Below are 20,472 nucleotides of genomic sequence, written 5' to 3'. Positions count from 1 at the left end.
ACATCTCTGAGCTATTTCCTGGAGTGCTGCTTCCTCTGCCTAAAAGATGAAGCATGGTGAGGAGCGGGTAAAGGATCTCTCTTTACGAGAGATCAGAGTGGGCGCTGGCAGATAACAACCTGATGTCAACAATTTCAGCATCTTTGGGCACTTTATGGCCTCTGCTGTTATTGCTGTTCACATTTCGAAAGACGTCTCAAAAACAGCTGAAGTTCGGTCACATTTGATTACCTTTTTTCAAAAAGGCAAAGTCTGTGCAACAACTGCCGCTTCTACAAAACTCCACCTTGTTGTATTTACCCACTTCCCCTTAACCGCCTGCAGTCAGGAAGAGGAGAGACTGAAGAGGAAGAGAGGGACGGGCCTGTTGCTTTCATTTCAAGAAAATACAGAAGTTTGAAGTTGAGGACACTAATAAAAAAAACTCAGAGACATAGGGGTCCATCAGACGAGTGGAGGGCAGGCAACAGAGTAAATGCAGTCATGGCTCCCTGGGTGAAGGCTGTTTCCGAGCGGTACGGTGTAGGTAAGTTGCTGCTGGTGATGCAACGAGATCCCTCTGTGTGTGGGGCCTCCTTGGATGACATACCGTAACTGCACAGCACGTTTGTAGCATGGTTGCGTTTAGCTTCGTTTGCAAAGGTCTAACACTGTGAAATCGATAAATAGATGGTTATCGCTTCTGCTCAAACAGGATGTTACCAGGTGTGAAAGGCCTTCTAAAAAATGGAGCATGTGCACATCCGAACAGCGTTGCGGTTGCCATATAACAGTCAGAATTTAACTTCAGCATTACAAAAGTTATACATCTGTATTGTCTGTGGGATTAATGTCTTAAAGGTATCATCCAATCCTAAATGAATGGAGGAAAAAGTGGGTATTATGAGTATAAATGCAGAGTAATTATTCATTAAGGGTCAAAAACTGTGTCTGTGAAGAGATCATTTTGGACTGCAGGAAACGTTCTGAGCCCCTCAAGGTTCAGCTGCCGTAACTGAGGGAGGTTTGAATAGTAGATTCAACTTCAAGATGAGGTTGAAACATTTTGATCACTTTGAAATTAAGCCCAATGACAGGCGACATTTTACTGTATGTACTGTATTGGAAACAAATGTGTTTCTGGCCCATGTGAGATTAACAAACAGGAAGAGTTAAAGAAGAAATGAAGCTTGTGTGTGAGCTGATTCAGATGCTTTTTACAGAAAGATTTGGAGACAAATGTGAATCACAACAAAAATGCTGCTATTTCATCCTGGAAGGGTTGTAAATTCATTTATAAAATCACCTTTCCTCCCATCTTGACATCGTACTTTTTAGTTAAGTGGAATTTTGTTGGCCAAGGAGAGAGGCAGCTCACCCTGGACATTGGAGACACTGTCCACATTGAAGAGTTCTGTGATGGTAAGAAGGCTATTTTCATACACGTTATTATACATTTAAGACATGAATCACACTGATATAGAGCAAAGCTCTCTCTCTCTAATGTGATGGCAGCTAAGTAATGCTTGGTTTACATTTTAGGATGGTATAGAGGCTACTTGGCCAGAAATAAAGCCAAACAGGTATGAAATCACATAGCTCGTTTGTAATCGAGATAGAAATAACCAAAAAAAATGCATGTGTCGAACTCGAATGATGTTCAAAGAGAGAAATACATTTTCCTCTTAAATATATTTCTCCAGGGATTGTTCCCAGCCAATTTTGTCCACCTTAAGGAGGTCATCGTTGAGAAAAGAGGGTGAGTGCATTTGAAAACCTCCATCCATCTCCAGAAAGCATTTTTTTGTTGAATTTTTCATGCATCCGGCCACAGAGACGAGGAGCTCGTAATAGCTGCAGAAATGCCCTTGGTGAAGGAGGTGACCACCACGCTGAGGGAGTGGGGGAGCATATGGAGGCAGCTCTTTGTGGTAAAAGAACAGCAAAAGTGGAGTTGGACGTGTCTCTGCTCGAACATAACGCCGTGCATTCACCTTTCTAGGCTAATAAAACAGAGCGTGTGAAGCAGGTACAGAGGCTGATGTGGGAGCTGATGGAGTGGCGCTCGCAGCTCCTCTCTGGCACTCTGCCAAGTGATGAGTTCAAGGAGCTCAAGCAGAAAGTCACCTCTAAGATCGACTACGGCAACAAGTGTGTCTGCACAGTAACGTTCTTTCCGTAGAATTTCACTCCACCTCTGCTCATTACCGTTTCTTTCTGCCTTTGTTTGCCTAATTATCTCTTCACATGTGTCCCATAATAGGATCCTGGAGCTGGACCAGGTGGTTCGGGATGAGGATGGTAATATTTTGGACCCTGAGCGGGCGAGTGTAATCAGTCTGTTTCGGGCCCATGAGGAGGCCACAGTGAAGATCAATGAACGTATCAAAGAGGAGCAGGTGAGCTGAGCACGAGTGGCAGCAGGAACAGCCGCCTCCTTCGAACTGGGTTTCACCTCATTTATTATTTTGACTTTGTCCATATTTTGTGGTTTACTTTTGCAAAAGTACACACTCATCAATGACCCCAGTGCTGCAGGAGCTGTGAGTGTTTTTGGTGGTCTTAGATGTGTCCTGTTGTACCTTCCACCAGTCAAACGTCCAGACAGACCACAGTGGGATCTCAGCACGGATCCAGTCCTCCCCAACCCACAGCCTGTACGTGTTTGTCCGAAACTTTGTATGCCGCATCGGGGAGGACTCGGAGCTCTTCATGTCCCTCTACGACCCCATCAAACAGACCATCATCAGGTGTCACTTTTAGCCTCCTTCACTCTCCCCTCCTGTGTTCATGAATTTCTCCCCCTGCTGGATTCGTATTCATCCTTTGTATGCCATTGTCGGAACATGCTGGATTAGAATAATTGCTTTCCACAAATAAGACCCCAGGAACCATAAATAATAGGGTGGTTGATGGTGAGTGGCAGCACTACATGCTGTCTAACAGTGTTGATGCTGAGTCCTGCCATTCACTGTCACAGTGGGTATATATGGGCCTCAGACCCTCAGCTGAAAATATTAAGAAAGATTTATCTCCGTTTCATTCCATATTCAGTAAGGTAGCCGTGATTTTGTTGCTTTAAAAATTAAACGTCTTTATTATTCAATAAATATGTTGATAGTATGGCATAATATAGTAGCTTTAAAACATTTAAATTGAAAATAAAATGTAACTTTTCAACTGCAGAGAATCAGTGTTCATTCTCAAACATTCTTATATATTATTTTTTTTCCTTTCGTCTTTGATACAGTGAGAACTACCTGGTGCGCTGGGGTAGTAAGGGATTACCCAAGGAGATCGACATGCTGAACAATCTGAAAGTTGTCTTCACCGTAAGTGACCACCGGAGGGCACTATTACGCTGTTTCTGAGCGGGCAAAGCACTTATAATGTATGGATTTATTCCTCTTATCTCATCTCTGTAGTATTCCCTTTTTAGAAGACTAGTTTGTTTTAAAAAAAATGCTTTTTTACTCCAATAACCATCTGCTCTCTCTTCTCCATCTGTTGATTCTCATCTCTTATTCCCACTTCCTACGTCTCTCTCGCATTCCCTCTTTTTAAAATATCTTTTCCTTTCGTTGACTTTTCTTAAAGGATCTGGGAAACAAAGACCTGAGCAAAGAAAAGATTTACCTGATTTGCCAGATAGTGAGAGTGGGCAGGATGGAACTGAAAGAGATAAACACCAAGAAATGGACGCAAGGACTGAGACGTCCATTTGGCGTGGCGGGTACATGAAAAACCCCACACACATGCAATTTTTATACTGTCCCAGAGTGCCTTCTAATGTTCTCATTCCATGTAACAAATCAATATGTGAAGTTTAGTAATAGTGTCACTGGTTTATTGTTATTGTCTTAGTAGTTTTGTTATTCTATGCATTATCTGTGTGGCTTTAATAGCCATGTAATGACAGAGAGGACTGACTTTAGTTCCTTAAAGCAAATTTTGTCCGACATGGCGGCTCATTGTGCTGCGGTTGCTGTGGGTTTTGTTACCCATAGTTGCAGCTTTGAGCTGTGCAGTGAGTCATCATTGCTTTCACAACTGAAATATTGATGATAATAATTCCCCACATCTTTTTTTGAAAGGTCTCTTTTTTTCCCACTCTGGCTAAAATATGCTGTCAAAGAATTTCCCCAAAAATGGCGCGAGGAGCGATTCAGTAGCGTTTTCTTTCATTTTATCATCGGAGACTGATGTTTTATTTGTCTCTGCAGTGATGGACATCAGCGATCTCATCAAAGGGAAGGTCGAATGCGATGAGGAGAAACAGTTTTTCATTCCCTTCTTCCCGTATGTGTTTTGCCATTTTCGAACCTCAGCTCTCTCTGGCAGTCCTAATGCAACCTTCCCTTATTGAAAATATAATGTTAAGCTTATATTTTATGATTAAAATGTTTGTGTTTTTGCCTGAATCTAGCGTGATTGCTGAGAATGATTTTCTTCACACCCTGCTCAACAAAGTGACGTCATCACGAGGAGACAGCGGTGGTCAAGGTATATACACACACACACACACACACACATACACACACACATATATATACCATATATGTATATATACTTGCTTTTGAAACATCAGCTTTCTTTCTACTACCCTGCAGTTACTGGGCCAATATGAGCCACTGACGTGTTTGACATAAAGTAACACTATATGTTGGACTGCTCTGTTATATTGCTCAGCTTTTATCTCCCCCTGCTCCTGAAAGCCTGGGGTATAACCCAGGATATGGGATATAAAAGGAGCACCCAGGACAAGGAGATATGGAAGGAGCACCCGAGGCCACCAGATGTCGGTTCTCTTACACGCACCTAATCTCCACCCCCCCACCCACACACACACACACTGTTCCCTGTAGGTATGCAGTTCTTCTTGAAAGTGTTGTACCAGTGTCAACTGCACAACATTTTTTCTTTTTAAAGTTCAGTCCCTCCGTTCCATTTCCCTTCATTCTTCGCTGGTGCTTTCACAAGTAATTTGTTTGAAAGCTTTCAAAGCCAGTATCGCTCTGGTTTTGTTTTAGTAAGACCTGCATTTCACCTCTAATTTTGCCTCCACGTCTGACTCCTCTTATGAAAATACAGGATGGAAACTTTTGATTAACATTATTAACTTTCCATATCCCTTTCACTCTGATTTCTTTTACTTGATATTTACATGATTCAGCACAGTACAAGAAACCCCACAATGCATTCCAATTCAATCAGTATGAAAAGACTGCAACATTAAATTCTACTCATCACTGTGGTGATGGAGTGAAATTTCTGTCTCCTGTGAAAGTCCTTGTGATGATCAAAGCAACGGAAGGAAGCAGTGACTGTTGCCTCCTAAAAACATGAGAACTTTCCAACAGCTGCACAGAAACCATCATACTGAACAATACGTTGCCTCTCTTTTAGGACTGTGGGTGACCATGAAGGCTCTCATAGGAGATATCGTTCAGATTCGGAAAGAGTACCCTCACCTGGTGGATCGCAGCACCGTAGTGGCCCGTAAACTAGGCTTCCCGGAGATCATTATGCCTGGAGACGTACGCAACGACATCTACCTCACAATACAGGGGGGAGACTTCGATAAATACAACAAGACCACCCAGAAAAATGTTGAGGTCATCATGTGGGTCTGTGATGAGGAGGGCAAGGTCATACAGGTCAGTGAAAAAGGAAAGCGGTGATGTATATTTGTGCCTGTGTGTGTGTGTGTGTGTGTGTTTGTGTGGAGGTGCAGGAGATGCAGTCATTTGGAGTTAATGGGGCCATTGAGCACGCTTGAAACCGGACCGCAATTTGCAGACTGTCCATTCCCACAATTCTGAGTTACACATGTTTCTGGAAAACAGTCAGCCCGGCCTGAATCAGCTTTTCTGTCTTTCTGCCCTTCCTAGAACTCCATCTGTCTTGGAGCAGGAGATAAAGCAGTCAGCGAGTACAGGTCTGTCATCTACTACCAGGTCAAACAGCCTCGCTGGATGGAGACGATTAAGGTGTGTGGCCACAACTAAACGTTTATTTTCAAGAGCATTTCAATCCTGTTTTTGATCACAAGTTGTTTGATGATCATCCACTTGCACCCATTTTTCATTTTCCTTGTAAATGGTTGTTGTTTGATGGTTACAACATTTCCCATTTGGCTAGGTTTAAAAAAAAAAGCCAAAACAATAGTAAGATACAATTTAAAGACAGAGTTGTATGTATTCTGCAATTTTATATCATATATTTACGTGAGCTGCCCCTCAGGTGGCGGTCCCTCTGGAAGAGATGCACAGAATTCATTTACGCTTCATGTTCAGACACCGCTCTTCCCAAGAGTGTGAGTATCAGCCCATTTCCCACTGCCGTCCTGTCGGAATTTGTTGTGACCGTGCTCCACTGATTTCCTGAGAATTGGCTGCAATTTGGAAGGCTACCTGAGCAATCATTACAAACACTTCAACAAATGCTCAGCTTCTGCTCCTCTCGTGTTTGCTGATGCATTTATCCTCTAACTGTCTCTCTCTCTCTTTCTGTTTATATGTCCATCACTGTGGCCACTAGCCAAGGACAAGAGTGAGAAGAACTTTGCCATGGCCTTTGTGCGTCTGATGAAGGAGGATGGAACAGTCTTGCAAGATGGGCTGCATGATCTCGTGGTCTTTAAGGTCTAAATCCAACACAAACGTCAACATTTTAAAAATCATAAAATTGCTGTATGAGAAAACATCCCAACGCCACCATGAAATGATTGAATGTAGCTGGAAATACAACGATCCGTTTACAACACATTTCTGAATTTTCAATAAGGATCAGAATGAGGGGTCGATTCCAGTCCAAGACTGGTACAATGAGAAGGTCTGGCTGTCACAGAAGCTCCATCTAACAAAAGTGAAAATGCAGCACCGAGAAAGTTTCATTTTCTATTCTTTGTCCAGTTATGCGATCTTGCTTGTTATTTGAAATATTCGGGTTCATTTTATTCAATGAAAGTGAACCCAAGCATACAGAATAGTGAGTCTGGACAAGAGATTATAACTGACCAGACAAGGTGGAGCGAGGCCAAATAGATTTCCTGCCAAATGAGTCAGAGCCAATATCGACTCCTTTATCGATTAAATGACAAAGCAATGAAGATTAATTACTCATGATTCACTCAACGGACAAATTAACGGTAGCATTTTGCCCTCTTTCTCAACTGTCTCTTGTTATTCCTGCATTCCTCTTTATCACTCTGGCCTAAATCTCCCTGCTTTTCCAACCGCTCACTCATCACGATTTGGCATTAAAGAGGCGATGGTGGAAGCAAATCGAGAGAATGACCAAATTATGATGAAATGAACCAAAAAAAACTCAAAACCTTAGCTTTTATTATATACTATATTTTTTGCCCCCCCCCCCCCCCCCCCCCCCCCATCCCCCCCATCCCCACATCCCCAAGTTAGGGGTTTACACGCTGCAGCAGATAAAGCAGTCTGATCAGGAAGGATTAAAGTGTAGGCTTCAATCATTTCTTGTCATTTCTTCCTTCTGGATTGAGCTGATAAATTGCTCCAAGCTGAGAAAACTCCAGGTGTTTTGCAGCTGCAGATTTTGACTAGTTATGTTTTTTGAAAATGCCCCTTTTGGCCACATCTGGGCCACCAACAGCACTGACTATTTGCTGTCCTTTCAGGGTGACAGCAAGCGTATGGAGGATGTAAATTGCTACTTGTCCCTACCCTCAACCCGACACCACCACGACTCCCACAGATCTTCAGTAAGTCTGAGCCGCAGCTCCAGCAGCTTGAGCGGCGGAGGAGGAGGTCTTTCGGTCAGCTCCAGAGACAGCTTCACTATCTCCACCCTGGTCTGCTCCACTAAACTGACCCAGAATGGTAGGTTGGAAATGGTGCCAGGGCTTTGTCATACAATATTAAAAATCTCTCTCTTTTGACGCTGCCTTGGCGCCTGGATACCCCAGAGGTATTGAAGGGCAAATAACTGTCCTGTGGGAAAAACACCCATACACTAATACAATACATGTTAATTGTGAATGTGTAGGTGGCTGAAAATTAAACCTGACACGTAGAAGAAAATAATTAACACCTTCCTCTAACAAAATGATTAGGGGAAGCCAAGACAATGAATCATAAGCTGTGAAATTGGCAGAGGACAACATTGCAGCTCCAGTGCACATAAAGTCCTCTCTTGGGTTAAATGCATGTGAGATGCTGAACCACCCATGGTAAACACAGTGATAACTAAATGCAGGGTTTTTTCTGACTCCTGAGATATTTTAGGTTTAGGACTACATAGTGATTTATGTTTGAATTGTGAGGTGAGGTCGAGCCACACATAAACATGCCCACACACCCGATTAATATTGAGCTTTATTAGGTTAACATATCTAAAAATGTGGTGGGGCAATTCTTGTTATCACCATTTTGACAGAAGCCCAGCCAGGTACATGATTGGACACACACACACACACACACACACACACACACACACACACACACACACACACACACACACACACACACACACACACACACACACACACACAAACACACACAGGTGCCACTTAGTTTTGTTGTATTTTTTAAAACAATTTTCTGCACATAGAGTAAATACAGGATATTCTCAACACCAATGTATACAAATCGTATAGTAAATGCATAACAGTATGAAAATGTCATGTTAGAAAGAATTAAACATAATGGCATTTGTCTTATTTCCTTATAAAATACTCTATGTAACAAAACTGATAAGATACAATGAATGTCAACAGTTCACAACTAAAAGGTTCTGGATCATTAACCAGTTTCAAATTCACTTCAGCAGAGTGTACGATCCAATTTAGAATTAAGACACTTTACATTGATTAAAAATCTATTTGAAGATTCTGCAAAGTGAGAGATCAGCAACATTAACTACCACGTAAAGAACCAAAGGCGAGGAAACAGTTTAGCACAAACGGCTCTGTGTCTCTCCTCTGTAGTGGGCTTGCTTGGACTGCTTAAGTGGAGGACTCGACCTGAACTTCTCAAAGGAAACCTGGAGAAACTCAAAATTATTGATGGGGAGGAGGTGGTCAAGGTCAGTAGGGTGAAGAGAAATGTGGTTCCAGAAGGGTCCAGGCTGACAAATGGGCAATCTAATTGGACACCTCTTTTTTCTCGATGTAGTTTCTACAGGACACTCTGGATGCCTTGTTCAACATCATGATGGAACACTCTCAAACTGACGACTATGACATCCTCGTGTTTGACGCATTGGTAAGTGTGTGTTTGGGTTTTTACCCTGCAAGTGTGTGTGAATCAATGTCCTTGTCAACTCATGCAGCTAGGTTTCTTGACAGACAGTCTGTGTACAATAATATCGAGCCAGACATCTTGTCTGCCTGTCCGCGTTTCCCCAAATAAATAGATATCACATGAGTTTATACCCGCCTTGAGAACGTCTCCTGCTATGAAAATGCCTAACTGTCTGTTGTTCCCTTGTGTCTGTCAGATATACATCATAGGCCTCATCGCTGACAGAAAGTTCCAGCACTTCAACACAGTGTTGGAGGCCTACATCAAGCAGCATTTCAGTGCAACACTCGCCTACAAGTAGGTTATTTCCTGCTTTGACCGCTCTCATCTCTTCATAACTGTGGTAATATTGTGTTTTACTTTGCCAACCAGCAGGAGAGAATGGTTAAAAACTTTAAATATTACTTTTTACTTTAAAAGGATTTGTGTGAAATATAGAGGTTTGGTTGTGGTGAGGTGTGTTTCAGTTGTGTGTAAGAGTTTGATGGTTGTGTGCTGGGATTGGCCTGATAAAATGCTGATTTCTGTAGATAACCTGTAGTCTTGTTCCAATGGGATTATGCACTTTATCCAGCTGCCACTGGATGTCAGTGTGTGTGTTGGCCTTTGGAGCACATGACTGAGCACACTGTGGCCATCCAAGGTCTGCAGGGTATTAGCTAAAACACTCAGGCTGGCTCCGCACACACTCCTCTGTCTGCTCTGTCCTCACTGATAAATCACTACACTTGATTACTGCTCCAGAGAAAATATTTGTACAACGAGGAAAGAGTTGTTTAATCAAATTAAAAGTCATGTCAGACTCTGCCTGATCTCGTTCCACACCAACTGGTTTCTTCTTCATCCTGACTGCTTCTCCTCCTTTCAGTTTCCTTTGGCCAATTATCCCTGCCACTCTCCTCTGTGGACCATTTTCTGTCTGTTCTTTACTCCATCTTTTCATCTGTCTTCACAGTTACTCCAACCCTCCCCTGCCAGTGTGTTGATATCCCCCCTCTTTAAGAGGGTTTCTGCAGCTTAATGCTTATCAGCCCTGGGGTTATGTAAAACTCTCTGCCTCCCTCTCAGTATTTCCCATCTCTCACTCTATAAAGGCAAAAAAATCCTCTTGTGTTCAACTGAGCATCAAAACAAAACCACGGAGGACCAGACAAGACAAACACCAGTGTTGTCAGTCATTTCAAAAGGTGTTTTATTTAAAAAAAACATTTATGTGGCTTTTGTAGTTTTAAACCAGTCCGTGCATGATCCCCTGTTGCCGTTTGATGGAAACAGAGGCAGAAGTCTCAGCTTCTGCATGTGTTTTCATTTGCATATGCTCATATTGCCACCTATCAAAATAATGCCACTTTAAACTGTAAAGGAGATTGCGGGTAGGTCATAAACTTAGTCTGAACTGCCTGCCACCCACGTCTCCTCAACTGGTTTGACACACTGAAATATTTATGAATATGCAGAGTTTGTCGTGCTCCGTGTGTGTTTTTGGTTTTGATCATGCATCTCATGTAAAACAAACCGCCTTACATGAGCAGAACACCAGTAGCGGTGTAAAATAATGTTTGTTTTTGTTGTCTTCCCCTTGTCTTTTTTTCTGTCTGTTTTTGTGCTCCCTGAAAGTGAGAAAATTTAGTTGCTTTAACTTTCCAACCTGTGGAGCTTCAGAGATGATATACTTCTCCCCTCTCATTATTTGTGTGGAGTCCCCCCCCCCCCCATCAGTTTCGTTCTGTGCGTCTGTTTCTAAAATTCAGTTCAAATCAAATGTCTCTCCTATCGTTCTTTTCCAGGAAGCTAATGTCTGTATTGAAAAGGTATCTGGATGTGTCTAGTCGGGGTGAACAGTGCGAGCCCATTCTCCGAACCCTCAAAGCTCTGGAGTACATCTTCAAGTTTATCGTCCGCTCGCGGATGCTCTACTCACAGTAAGTTTTGTGAAGGCAATTTAAATCTCATTTTAGGCCGGCCTTGACTCAACTATGGCATCCTGATAATCACGGATCGCACCCACAGCCCAGCGATTTTTCTAAACTCGGCAATTGCGGCAATTTAAATTTTCTAGCAGTGAAAACAAAAGGAACGATAAAACAGTAACAGTCAGGGAGATTGTCATGGGTAATCAAAAAATACCAGAAAAACAAAATTACAGGAGAATCTTCTGACACCAACTGTGCTGATCTGGCAGCGACATTACACATCAAACTGAGATATCACAATAACACAGGGTTATCAAAAAAAGATACAGGCAGATGGGAAAAACAATGTGTTCAGTGAGTGCAGGTTCATTTATTTTTGTCAGGGCATCAATATTTGTATATCATAGAACTCTGATTGTTTAAATCCTCAATATATTTGTTCAACCTAACCACCTACTGCTGCTTTGTGGACCTTGGGTGTTTTGTTTTTAGCTGTCTGCTGTTCCTTGTCAATACGCACGCACACACACACACACACACACACACACACACACACCCACACACACACACACACACACACACACACACAACACACACACACACAACACACACACACACACATGCACCCTAATGCAAGTGCGTGTGCATCTCATTACTGCTCCACAGCTTCTGGATTGACTGAGTCCCAGTCACAATCCTCCCTTGAGTATTTCTGAGCCGATAAATCTTCCTCTTTTTCTTCCTCTTTTCCTTCTCCCTGCTGCCTTTCAGCTACCTGCTCCTGTCAGCCTCACTCCGCATCTACAATTCTCACATCTAATTTGCCACCTGAGTGAGTGATTGACAAGATAAATTGCTTTTCAGAAATTGACCGGCTAAGTCCTGTAAATCTAAGTCAAACGAAAAGTCATCACTCTGGCTCCATCCTCATTATCACTGCCTGGTAGAAGATAAACGAGTAACTATGCATTAAACAGCCTACATACTGTATCTACAGATGATCTATTGGGAGTTTAGGAATAATGTCGATTATGACTTTTACGGATTGAAATCGAAACATCTCCCCAGACCACTGATTACAGACACATTCACCATCAAACATGATTGATGGATTAAGCAGGACGATGCGTGTTTAATCATAACTGTACTCTCCAAAGAGTCCAGTGATAACACTTCTGTGCAACTAACTAATCCCTCCCCCACATGCTAAATTCAATGTGTGCCACATGATAATCCTTCCCACCAGTAGTAAATTTCTATTGTAATTAACAGCTGCACAGCACCACCAGATTACATAAAGAAAGTGGGAACATGGGCAGGAAACAGGTGGGAGATGCTATATATATATAATTTGATAATAATTTGATAATAATCAAGATACCTTAATATATCAAAATGCTTACTAATGAACAGATATATTGACATGGATAGTGTTTTGTTTATCTTTGGCCATATTAGGTCTTTGAGAATTGATTATTGCAATAGGATAAAGGACAAAGTAACCTTCTTCTCTGTAGGATTAATTAGATGATGTGTGTCTATTCCTCATAATGGTGAACCAAAGAAATGCAAATCAATTGGTCTCTGTTTTTCGTTGCAACTTGGGTCTCTTTTGTCTCAGTTATTGCCTCAGTCTGGTCCGCCAGCTCTGTTGTAGCCTCCATTCCATTGCTATTCATGTCACACCATGTTTTCTGATAGTCACCTCACACTTTCATCCTTTTTGTTTCTTTCCTCCCCATTGCATTTCCATTCATTTCCATCTCCTCCCACCACAGATTATATGAAGGGAAGGAGCAGACAGAGTTTGAGGAGTCGCTGAGGAGTCTTTTTGAGTCCATAAGTGGTTTAATGAGGACCGACTACACCACCACTCTTCTGCTCAGGGTAATCACATATGCTAGCAACAAGTGTTTCAGTTCACGTTCCCCTCTTCTTTCATCTTCATCCTTGTCTTACTTTATCCTGTCATCTTTTCACCTCTTTTCTGATTCACTATTCATAACAGTGTTCTAATGTTTCTCTCATCTCTAACCATGTGCAACGTCTACCAGGTTGATTTGTGAAAAGTTAAAGTAGTCTTGGCATAATAAAATCTATCAGCATTTTATCCCCACTTTCACTGATGTTCAAGCTTTTATCACAGTAATACTGCTGTGTTTTCTTGTGTTGTGTGTCTCGTCAGGTTGCTGCTCTGAAGTACCTGCCAACCGTCCTGCATGATGTCGAGAAAGTATTTGATGCCAAACTCCTCAGGTGTGCACAGATGGAAAAAAAGATGATATGGCTTTTTTTTATGATCATTAATATTCAGATTCACAAGTCAGGCAACTTTATTTATCCCCAAGGGGGCAATTCAGTTCAGGCAGTTTCTGAAGAACAAGGACAACAATTACAAAAAGCGGCATAGTGTGGTGGATACAGCCTAATGCACATGTATTTGCTGCCACATTTGATCAAGTTCTGTGCGCCCCTTTAGTCCATCAAACCTCGTTTTAAACACACACACACACACACACGCACGCACATTCTTGTAATTCTATCTGTGTACACACAATACATTACCTAATCATCCCACCTAACCCCTGAATCTTAGCCCTCACCCTAACTCTAACCTAAACCTAATTCTAACCCCAACCAACCCATGTCTTACCCCTCGAACAGTCCTTTAATGTTGTGGGACCCAGTACAATGGCCCTGTTTCACCACCATGGCCCTACATTGCTAGTAGAATGAGTATGCTGGTACTTAATATGTCGAAAATAGAAGAGGACACACACATGCACACTCACACACCCCAAACACACATGTGTCCTCCCCATCTACCCTTAGATAAATTGACAATTTTAGTGTAAGAGTCAAACAAAACCCATTTGACCCTTCTGTATATTGTCAGCCTCCTGGAGAGCAAAATGACTTGGGCAGACCTGTTTAACCTCTCTTTTCCCCTGTAATCAACCCAAAAAACATTGGTTTCTTCAAGAGATAAGCCGATGGTATTGACCTCCCCAGTTTGGAAAAGACTACGTATTTTAGGCGCTGTATTTTTTTCCTGTGGAAATTTGAAATTCAGGCATGTTTGCTCTTGTTTGTCCTGATTACTCAATGATGCAATGATTAAATTGACTCTTTTGGTGCTGTCTTGACACGGAACATGATTTTCCGTATTCGAATTTCCCATTTATCTGCGTGACCCGTGCGCATATGTTCTCCTCATCTGCAGCCTCTTCTTCTTGATTAGCTGATTGTCAACACAGCTTGGAGCAACAGGCGCCAACCTGCAAATGCACATTGGCAGAAAAGTGATTGGGGGAGTTACATATGTGGATCGTCGCTCGTGTTGTATTCAAACAAATGTGCGGATACATCTCTGTCACCTCAGTCTGGACTAATTGCAACTGCTTAAACACATATACTGCGAAGGAAGAGGACTTGAAATCTTTCTTTAATTGCTAAATCCAGAAATGAATACACATACCTGCTCATTATGCCTGTGTTTGTGAGCTCTTTGTGTCCTTTGCGTGTTGATGAGCGAATAGGCTGACATTTTGGGGCTTTAATTAAATTCAGTTGAAATGATTAGTGTGCCTGATAAGTCTGCGCTGAGCCGCTGTGCCCAGCTTGTCCACCTGCCAGCTCATGCACATCAAAATTTAAATAAACGTTTCTGTTGGGCTTGTGCTCGGGCCCAGAGGTGGAACATTCCATTCTTTCAGATGTGTTCTGAAATTGCGCCTGCGACTTAATTTTAGGGAAACAAAGTAGAGAAGCCAACAGAGACTGATTTGTCCATACTCCGAACATTTAATCTTTCTAAGTAGCATCAGAGCTTGCAACTAACCCGATTAGTTATTCTAAAATTGAATTGGGGGCAGGGGGATGACTCAAAATTCTGTCTCATTAAAACATGTTTAGTCTTGCATCATTTGTTTTCATGCAGCATGAACAAATCTGCTCATCTCTATGCAGCATCACAATCACATTTTTTGTGGCTACCGCTTTTTTTCCAACTCACAAAATAAAGTTAAAGATGCGGTTTTACTTTTCATTGCAATGCAAAACATTTCAAATTCCTATATACACATTTTTACTTTTAAGCAAGCTACCGTAAACTATTTTCAGCAGGGCAAAAAATCTCACTGCTTATTTATTCCCCTGCCTGTTATTCTCATTACAGTCATTTGCTTCATGACTTTTACTCTTGCATCCCACCGGAGAAGCTCCAGAAACAGAAGGTTGCTTCCATGACTGAGATTGTCAGAAGCAAACTCTTCAAGAGACAAGGTGCGTCATTTTCCTCCTCTTCAAACCTCAATCCAATAGCAGCTTAACCAAAGAACTGCTCACATTAGTCCCTAGTTGGATAACGGGTAAGATTCCTCTAAAAGGTCTGTGTTCCATCTGTTCCAGTCCATCACATAAGAAGGTGGATTGCTGTCCCCACTGTTTTTATGACCACTCGGTTTGCTTTAAGGGCTTTATCTTGATATGGTGGATAAATGTGCAGTGTTAATGCTCGAAGAGTAATCTTCTTTGCCCGGTGAATAATATAATAATCATCCAGTAAGGCAACGCAGATAAAAATATCATTTGGAGAAGGAGATGAATAGTGATGCAAGAAGTCAGGTTCTGTAGTTAATTGTATTTAATTCGCTCAAAATTCTTTTGCCATATTTTTCATTATTTTTTCAATGGATCAGTTAACTTATTTACACTGAATTGAAAAAAACCCCACATTTATGTGTGGATTTAGGTAAAAGTAAAAACAAAAAGTAAAGATTTAAGTGACAGCAGCCTTTTCTCTGACATTTATGGAACTTGACAACAGTCCCAATCTTACTTGTCCATTCTGGTTTTCCAAACAAGGGGAACCATTGAAACACACATTCAACCTCAGTGATTGAATAATTCCACTCAAAAAGATTTTCCCTTTTATGAATAATTCATTGATTATTAAATAATGTAAGGATGGTGCAGATAAATTAACAGATGGTGTCCTGTGGATCTACTCACAGCTGAATTGTGACTGGGCCGTCTGTGGTGTGACATGACAGTGGTAGACGCAACAGTACAAAATATCCCTGAGGTGCATGATTGGATTCAGCTGTAAGGGATGGAAAAACCATTCAGTGTCATCAATGGCAGCTTAATGTCTGACAATGGGTCTGAGCACCTTACCCTGGTACCATCCTGAGTACCTCTGGTTAGCATAAGACGGTCCTTTCTGTCCTCCAAGCATAGCGCTTCTGACCGAGATCCAGCGCAAAACTGGTCACGCAAAAGTATGTTTCAGCCAGCAGAATGTTCCCCACATCACGATCTCATGCCTAGTACATGCGAACCTGTGCTCATCGTGAAGAGAACAATCAGGGTCTGGCTATTCTAGCATTCCTCCTGTGAGTCTGGAACCAGCTTGTCAACATTTGGATCGCGTGTAAAAATTGTTATTTAAATGAATGTCCCAGCTGATTCTTGCTGTTTACCAAAAGAGAAGTGTATTGATGTAATAGACAGGGAGCAGGATCTCATACTCATCAATGTTATATACTGTATTAATGCCTAGACACAAATTTGTTTCATTGTGGTGCATTTTAAAGTGCAAAAGTCACTAATCATCCCACCTTCCTTTGTTGTTGTTATACTGTATATTTCTAATTTGCCTCCATTGGTGGGCTGAATTGAGATATTTCCAAGCATATGAACACAGTGAACACAGGCTCTGTTATCGAAGGACCTATTTCAGACTCACGGGGCTCATAATATGGTCTCTGCATTACAAACTGAAAAGATAAGGCTTTGTGGCTGAATTAGTTTTGAGGCAGAAATTGGTCTGAGTCCCCGAGAGAAGACGTGTTACTGAACTGTGCTTAAATGGATTTTTCACATAGGTCCCACATTTTTTTCAGAATGATGGGGCATTTTAGTGCCCTGTGTAGCACAGAGTCCACTCATTAGTCAATGGCTGCCAGCAAAGTCAGGAGCAGGTCTACGATATGGTCCTTGGGTATTGATCTGGGTTCAGATGATTGATTCCCTAGAGGGCGAGACGACAGGCTAGGCCCTCTGGCTAGCTGTCACCACACTGTCACACTCTGTCACCAGAAAAGGAAGTAAAAAGAAGAAGGGAGAACGCAATAAATGTAACAGTGGAGCAAATAATGGCAGCAACAGAAGAAAGAGGAGGATAAACAGACCAGTGCACAGCTTCGCACAGAATACTGTAAATCCGTTCTGAATTCTGAATGTCTTTCTGTAAAAAAAAGAAACAAATAAATGAATAAAAATCTTAACAGATAGCCATAAAGGCAGGAATAAGGTGGCCGGAAAGAGATGCAGACAAAACCAGGATAACAAGGGATTCGAGGCTGATAAAGTCAGAGGAGAGAACAGGTGTGGCAGTGCTGGAGAAGAAAATAGCTTGAGGGAAAGTCAGTTTGTGCACGATTGACCCTATTTTTTGCAGTTGACATCCCAAAAGTGCAAGTTTTAAGGCCAGCTTACGTCTTACATCGCACTGTTGGTCAGCAGCAGCCCATTCTCATGCTCTCATTGTGCATTCCTCTGCCACGGGACTTATTTATTTATTTCCTCGTTTATACATTGCTTTCCATCTCGATTCCTGCCACACTAAATGAGGGCTGACACTCGTTCTAATTGAGATGCATCTGACTATTGAGATGCTAATACAAGGGTTTGTATGTAAGAGCGTAATTTGGCCAGGAGGCAGAAATATGCAGCACTGTCATATAATGTATTCATAATAGCTAATGGCTCACTATGTCCTATCACAGCCCTGCAATACATATTTAATACCTTTCTGCCTGTCTGTCTACCTGTCTGTCCCTGTGAGAAGACCCGTTGAGCTCACTCTTCAGGGAAAACTGTCAAGATGTTTTCAAGAGATGCTTAAGGTGTTTGTGCAGCTCATAATGTTTTTTGTAAATTCAGGCTCTTTATGCACCTTATGTGTGTCCCAAAATTGTGGCTCAAATGGAATACTCCATGTGATGATAAAAAATAAACAGAACTAACACTTTTTGAGCACGTTAATGTAATAATCCAGTGAATTTTGGCTTGTTTTGTTATGTGTTGCAACATCAGTCAAGCCAATTGTAAAAATGTGCGTGTGTGTGTATGAGAGAGCAGAAACAGGGAGAGCGGACTTTCATCAACAGCCTTGATTAAAAAGAACATTTATTACCACTTTTTCTTTATAATTAATATAGTTTAATGTGAATAAACCCCTTTAAGACATACATTTACAAAACAAATAGTTTTCAAGGCTTTAATCAAAGGAGAAATCGTTCATTTCAGTTACTTAAACCTTTGAATTATAGCTTATGTGTTTCCTGTCTTTTTTTCAGCCATGAGTTTGGCTTAACTAACTCCATCTCAGTTAGTGCTTTAAGCGATTGGATTTTTTTAAAAATATTTTATTTTATCACTTTATTTATTTGTTTTCGCAGACTCTCTTAGGATTAAGGCTCTTGGCAAGCACATACTGTAAAATTAACTTACAAACACAATGCTGTCCTTATCAGACGGGCATTCTGGAGATACATGTGTATTATGTCATATGGGTTAATCTGGTTTTGAGACTAAATTAAATTGATGTGGCGCATTATGCCTCAATTTAGGCAAATTATAATGTTATCAGGCGAACCCTGTGACAGATTGTGTGTAGCGAGGAGAAGGGGCAAAGACCACAGAGTGACGAAGAGCAGTGGGACGGATGGATGGCTGTCATTTTGTTGGCCCACTCATAATCCAAATCTGGCCAAAGTTTCAGAGTCAATCCATTAACACGTTGCATTTTCTCATGCATTTCCACCCCTCTGCCTGTGCAGCTGCTAGAAGACGGCAGTCATGTGGCTCATCTTGATGCAAATTGAAGAGATTATAGGAGATCCCATATGCTTTAGTATCTCTGCAGTGTGCGGGAAACAAGAAGCTAAAACTTCTGTTTTAAAGGTTTTATAGTTCTCCAGCAATCTGATTAAATCTCTTGGATTTTTCTGCCTTTTGTCTCTTTCACATCCATTCTTGTGCTAAAATTTATATGAATGACTGATGTAATGTTAATTATTAACAACACTGCTGAATGATTTCAGTTTTCAGTAGTGACAGGTCACTTTAGGCCTATATTTGTAACTCTCCTGAACACAGTTTTACACTTCAGCAATTCATTTATTTACTTTGTGATTTAAATTGATATGACAGGTTGGTCATTTCAACTGCATTTCCTTTGAAAAGCTCATTTTTTATTACTGGAAATACGGTGCATGTGAGGTTACCCTCGGGGTGAGCAAGAGTATGCATGTACCAGTGGGAGCTGTATTTATTGTTACATGTTTCTTTTGGCTTATTTCAAAGAAGCTGTTTGAGCTGTAATTTCAAAGCTGTCAGCTTAAGTGCCGCTCAAGGCATGTGAGATTGGATGAGCGTGTAACAGGTTGCTTGGATGTCAAATAAGCTCTGATGCAACCATGTGCCGGATTCAAAGTTACACTGACCTCTAAAAATATGAATGCATGAAACCTTATCTTTGGAGTAATTTCTACGTATGTAATAACTTTTTAAAAATAAGAAAACACTGCATGGATTAAGGGGTTGGAGTTAATCCTGCAACCTTATCAGGGTTAATAAGTGTGGCCTACCTGTCACTCTGCCCCTACAGTGTGTCAGCATTTTCAGTTTATTTCCATTTTTAGTGTTTGATTTCAGTTGTAAATGGTCTACAATGGCGCATATTGACAGGTTTCTTTACATTAATTTGTTTCACCAGGCATTTAGAGGACTGGTTGGCACCAAGAACGGTAGAATTTAATGTGTTTTGCAGTGTCAAAACCCATTTCTGTCAGTGTAGCCACTTCTGAATGTCGGGTATTTTTGGATTTCGCTACGTGGTGAGCAACGTCTTCCAAATTACCTCATCATATACTGTAGTCTTAAGATTCTAATGGATCATCCATGTAATACTCCTCAATCCCAGATTTATTTTGCAATCAGTAAAAAGAACCAATGGAATAATCCTCCACCGTGATCCTGAATATGGAGCTAAAAGTTATGGTTTGTTGATTGTTTCAGAGACTGCAGTTTCAGTTTCGTGGTCGATAAGCTGACAGACAGGAGGGATGGTGCTAATGGAGCAAAGCGAACAGAGATAATCCTTCAGTGAAATGCATCTGCTACACTCTCCTTCTGTCTCATTCATATTTAGATTCATGCTCCGTCCTATGCACTGAAGACTGTTGAGACTAAATGGCAATTAGTTCCGTTTAAATATTCGTCTTTACAAATCCCTT

General features: G+C 41.4%; 1 protein-coding gene across 1 annotated transcript in view; it reads left to right on the top strand.

Moving 5' to 3' along the window:
• The first annotated feature begins 308 nt into the window (after positions 1-308).
• The window catches only part of LOC130531158 (dedicator of cytokinesis protein 2-like), a 61,674-nt gene continuing 41,510 nt past the window's right edge, over positions 309-20,472 (top strand). The window contains exons 1-24 of the mRNA XM_057042977.1: positions 309-526; positions 1,318-1,401; positions 1,522-1,562; positions 1,683-1,738; positions 1,814-1,910; positions 1,982-2,130; positions 2,243-2,378; positions 2,572-2,729; positions 3,230-3,311; positions 3,577-3,712; positions 4,203-4,278; positions 4,406-4,482; positions 5,386-5,636; positions 5,871-5,969; positions 6,223-6,295; positions 6,520-6,623; positions 7,631-7,832; positions 8,939-9,036; positions 9,126-9,215; positions 9,451-9,551; positions 11,042-11,176; positions 12,946-13,054; positions 13,353-13,423; positions 15,345-15,451. Of these exons, the coding sequence (XP_056898957.1) occupies positions 484-526; positions 1,318-1,401; positions 1,522-1,562; positions 1,683-1,738; positions 1,814-1,910; positions 1,982-2,130; positions 2,243-2,378; positions 2,572-2,729; positions 3,230-3,311; positions 3,577-3,712; positions 4,203-4,278; positions 4,406-4,482; positions 5,386-5,636; positions 5,871-5,969; positions 6,223-6,295; positions 6,520-6,623; positions 7,631-7,832; positions 8,939-9,036; positions 9,126-9,215; positions 9,451-9,551; positions 11,042-11,176; positions 12,946-13,054; positions 13,353-13,423; positions 15,345-15,451 (2,575 nt within the window). The 5' untranslated portion in view covers positions 309-483. The remainder of the gene's footprint in view (positions 527-1,317; positions 1,402-1,521; positions 1,563-1,682; positions 1,739-1,813; positions 1,911-1,981; positions 2,131-2,242; positions 2,379-2,571; positions 2,730-3,229; positions 3,312-3,576; positions 3,713-4,202; positions 4,279-4,405; positions 4,483-5,385; positions 5,637-5,870; positions 5,970-6,222; positions 6,296-6,519; positions 6,624-7,630; positions 7,833-8,938; positions 9,037-9,125; positions 9,216-9,450; positions 9,552-11,041; positions 11,177-12,945; positions 13,055-13,352; positions 13,424-15,344; positions 15,452-20,472) is intronic.

The sequence above is a fragment of the Takifugu flavidus genome, chromosome 9, assembly GCF_003711565.1.
Source record: "Takifugu flavidus isolate HTHZ2018 chromosome 9, ASM371156v2, whole genome shotgun sequence".
NCBI classification, from domain to species: Eukaryota; Metazoa; Chordata; class Actinopteri; order Tetraodontiformes; family Tetraodontidae; genus Takifugu; species Takifugu flavidus.
The sequence above is the reverse complement of the archived record's forward strand: the minus strand, read 5'-3'. Positions and strand labels throughout refer to the sequence as shown.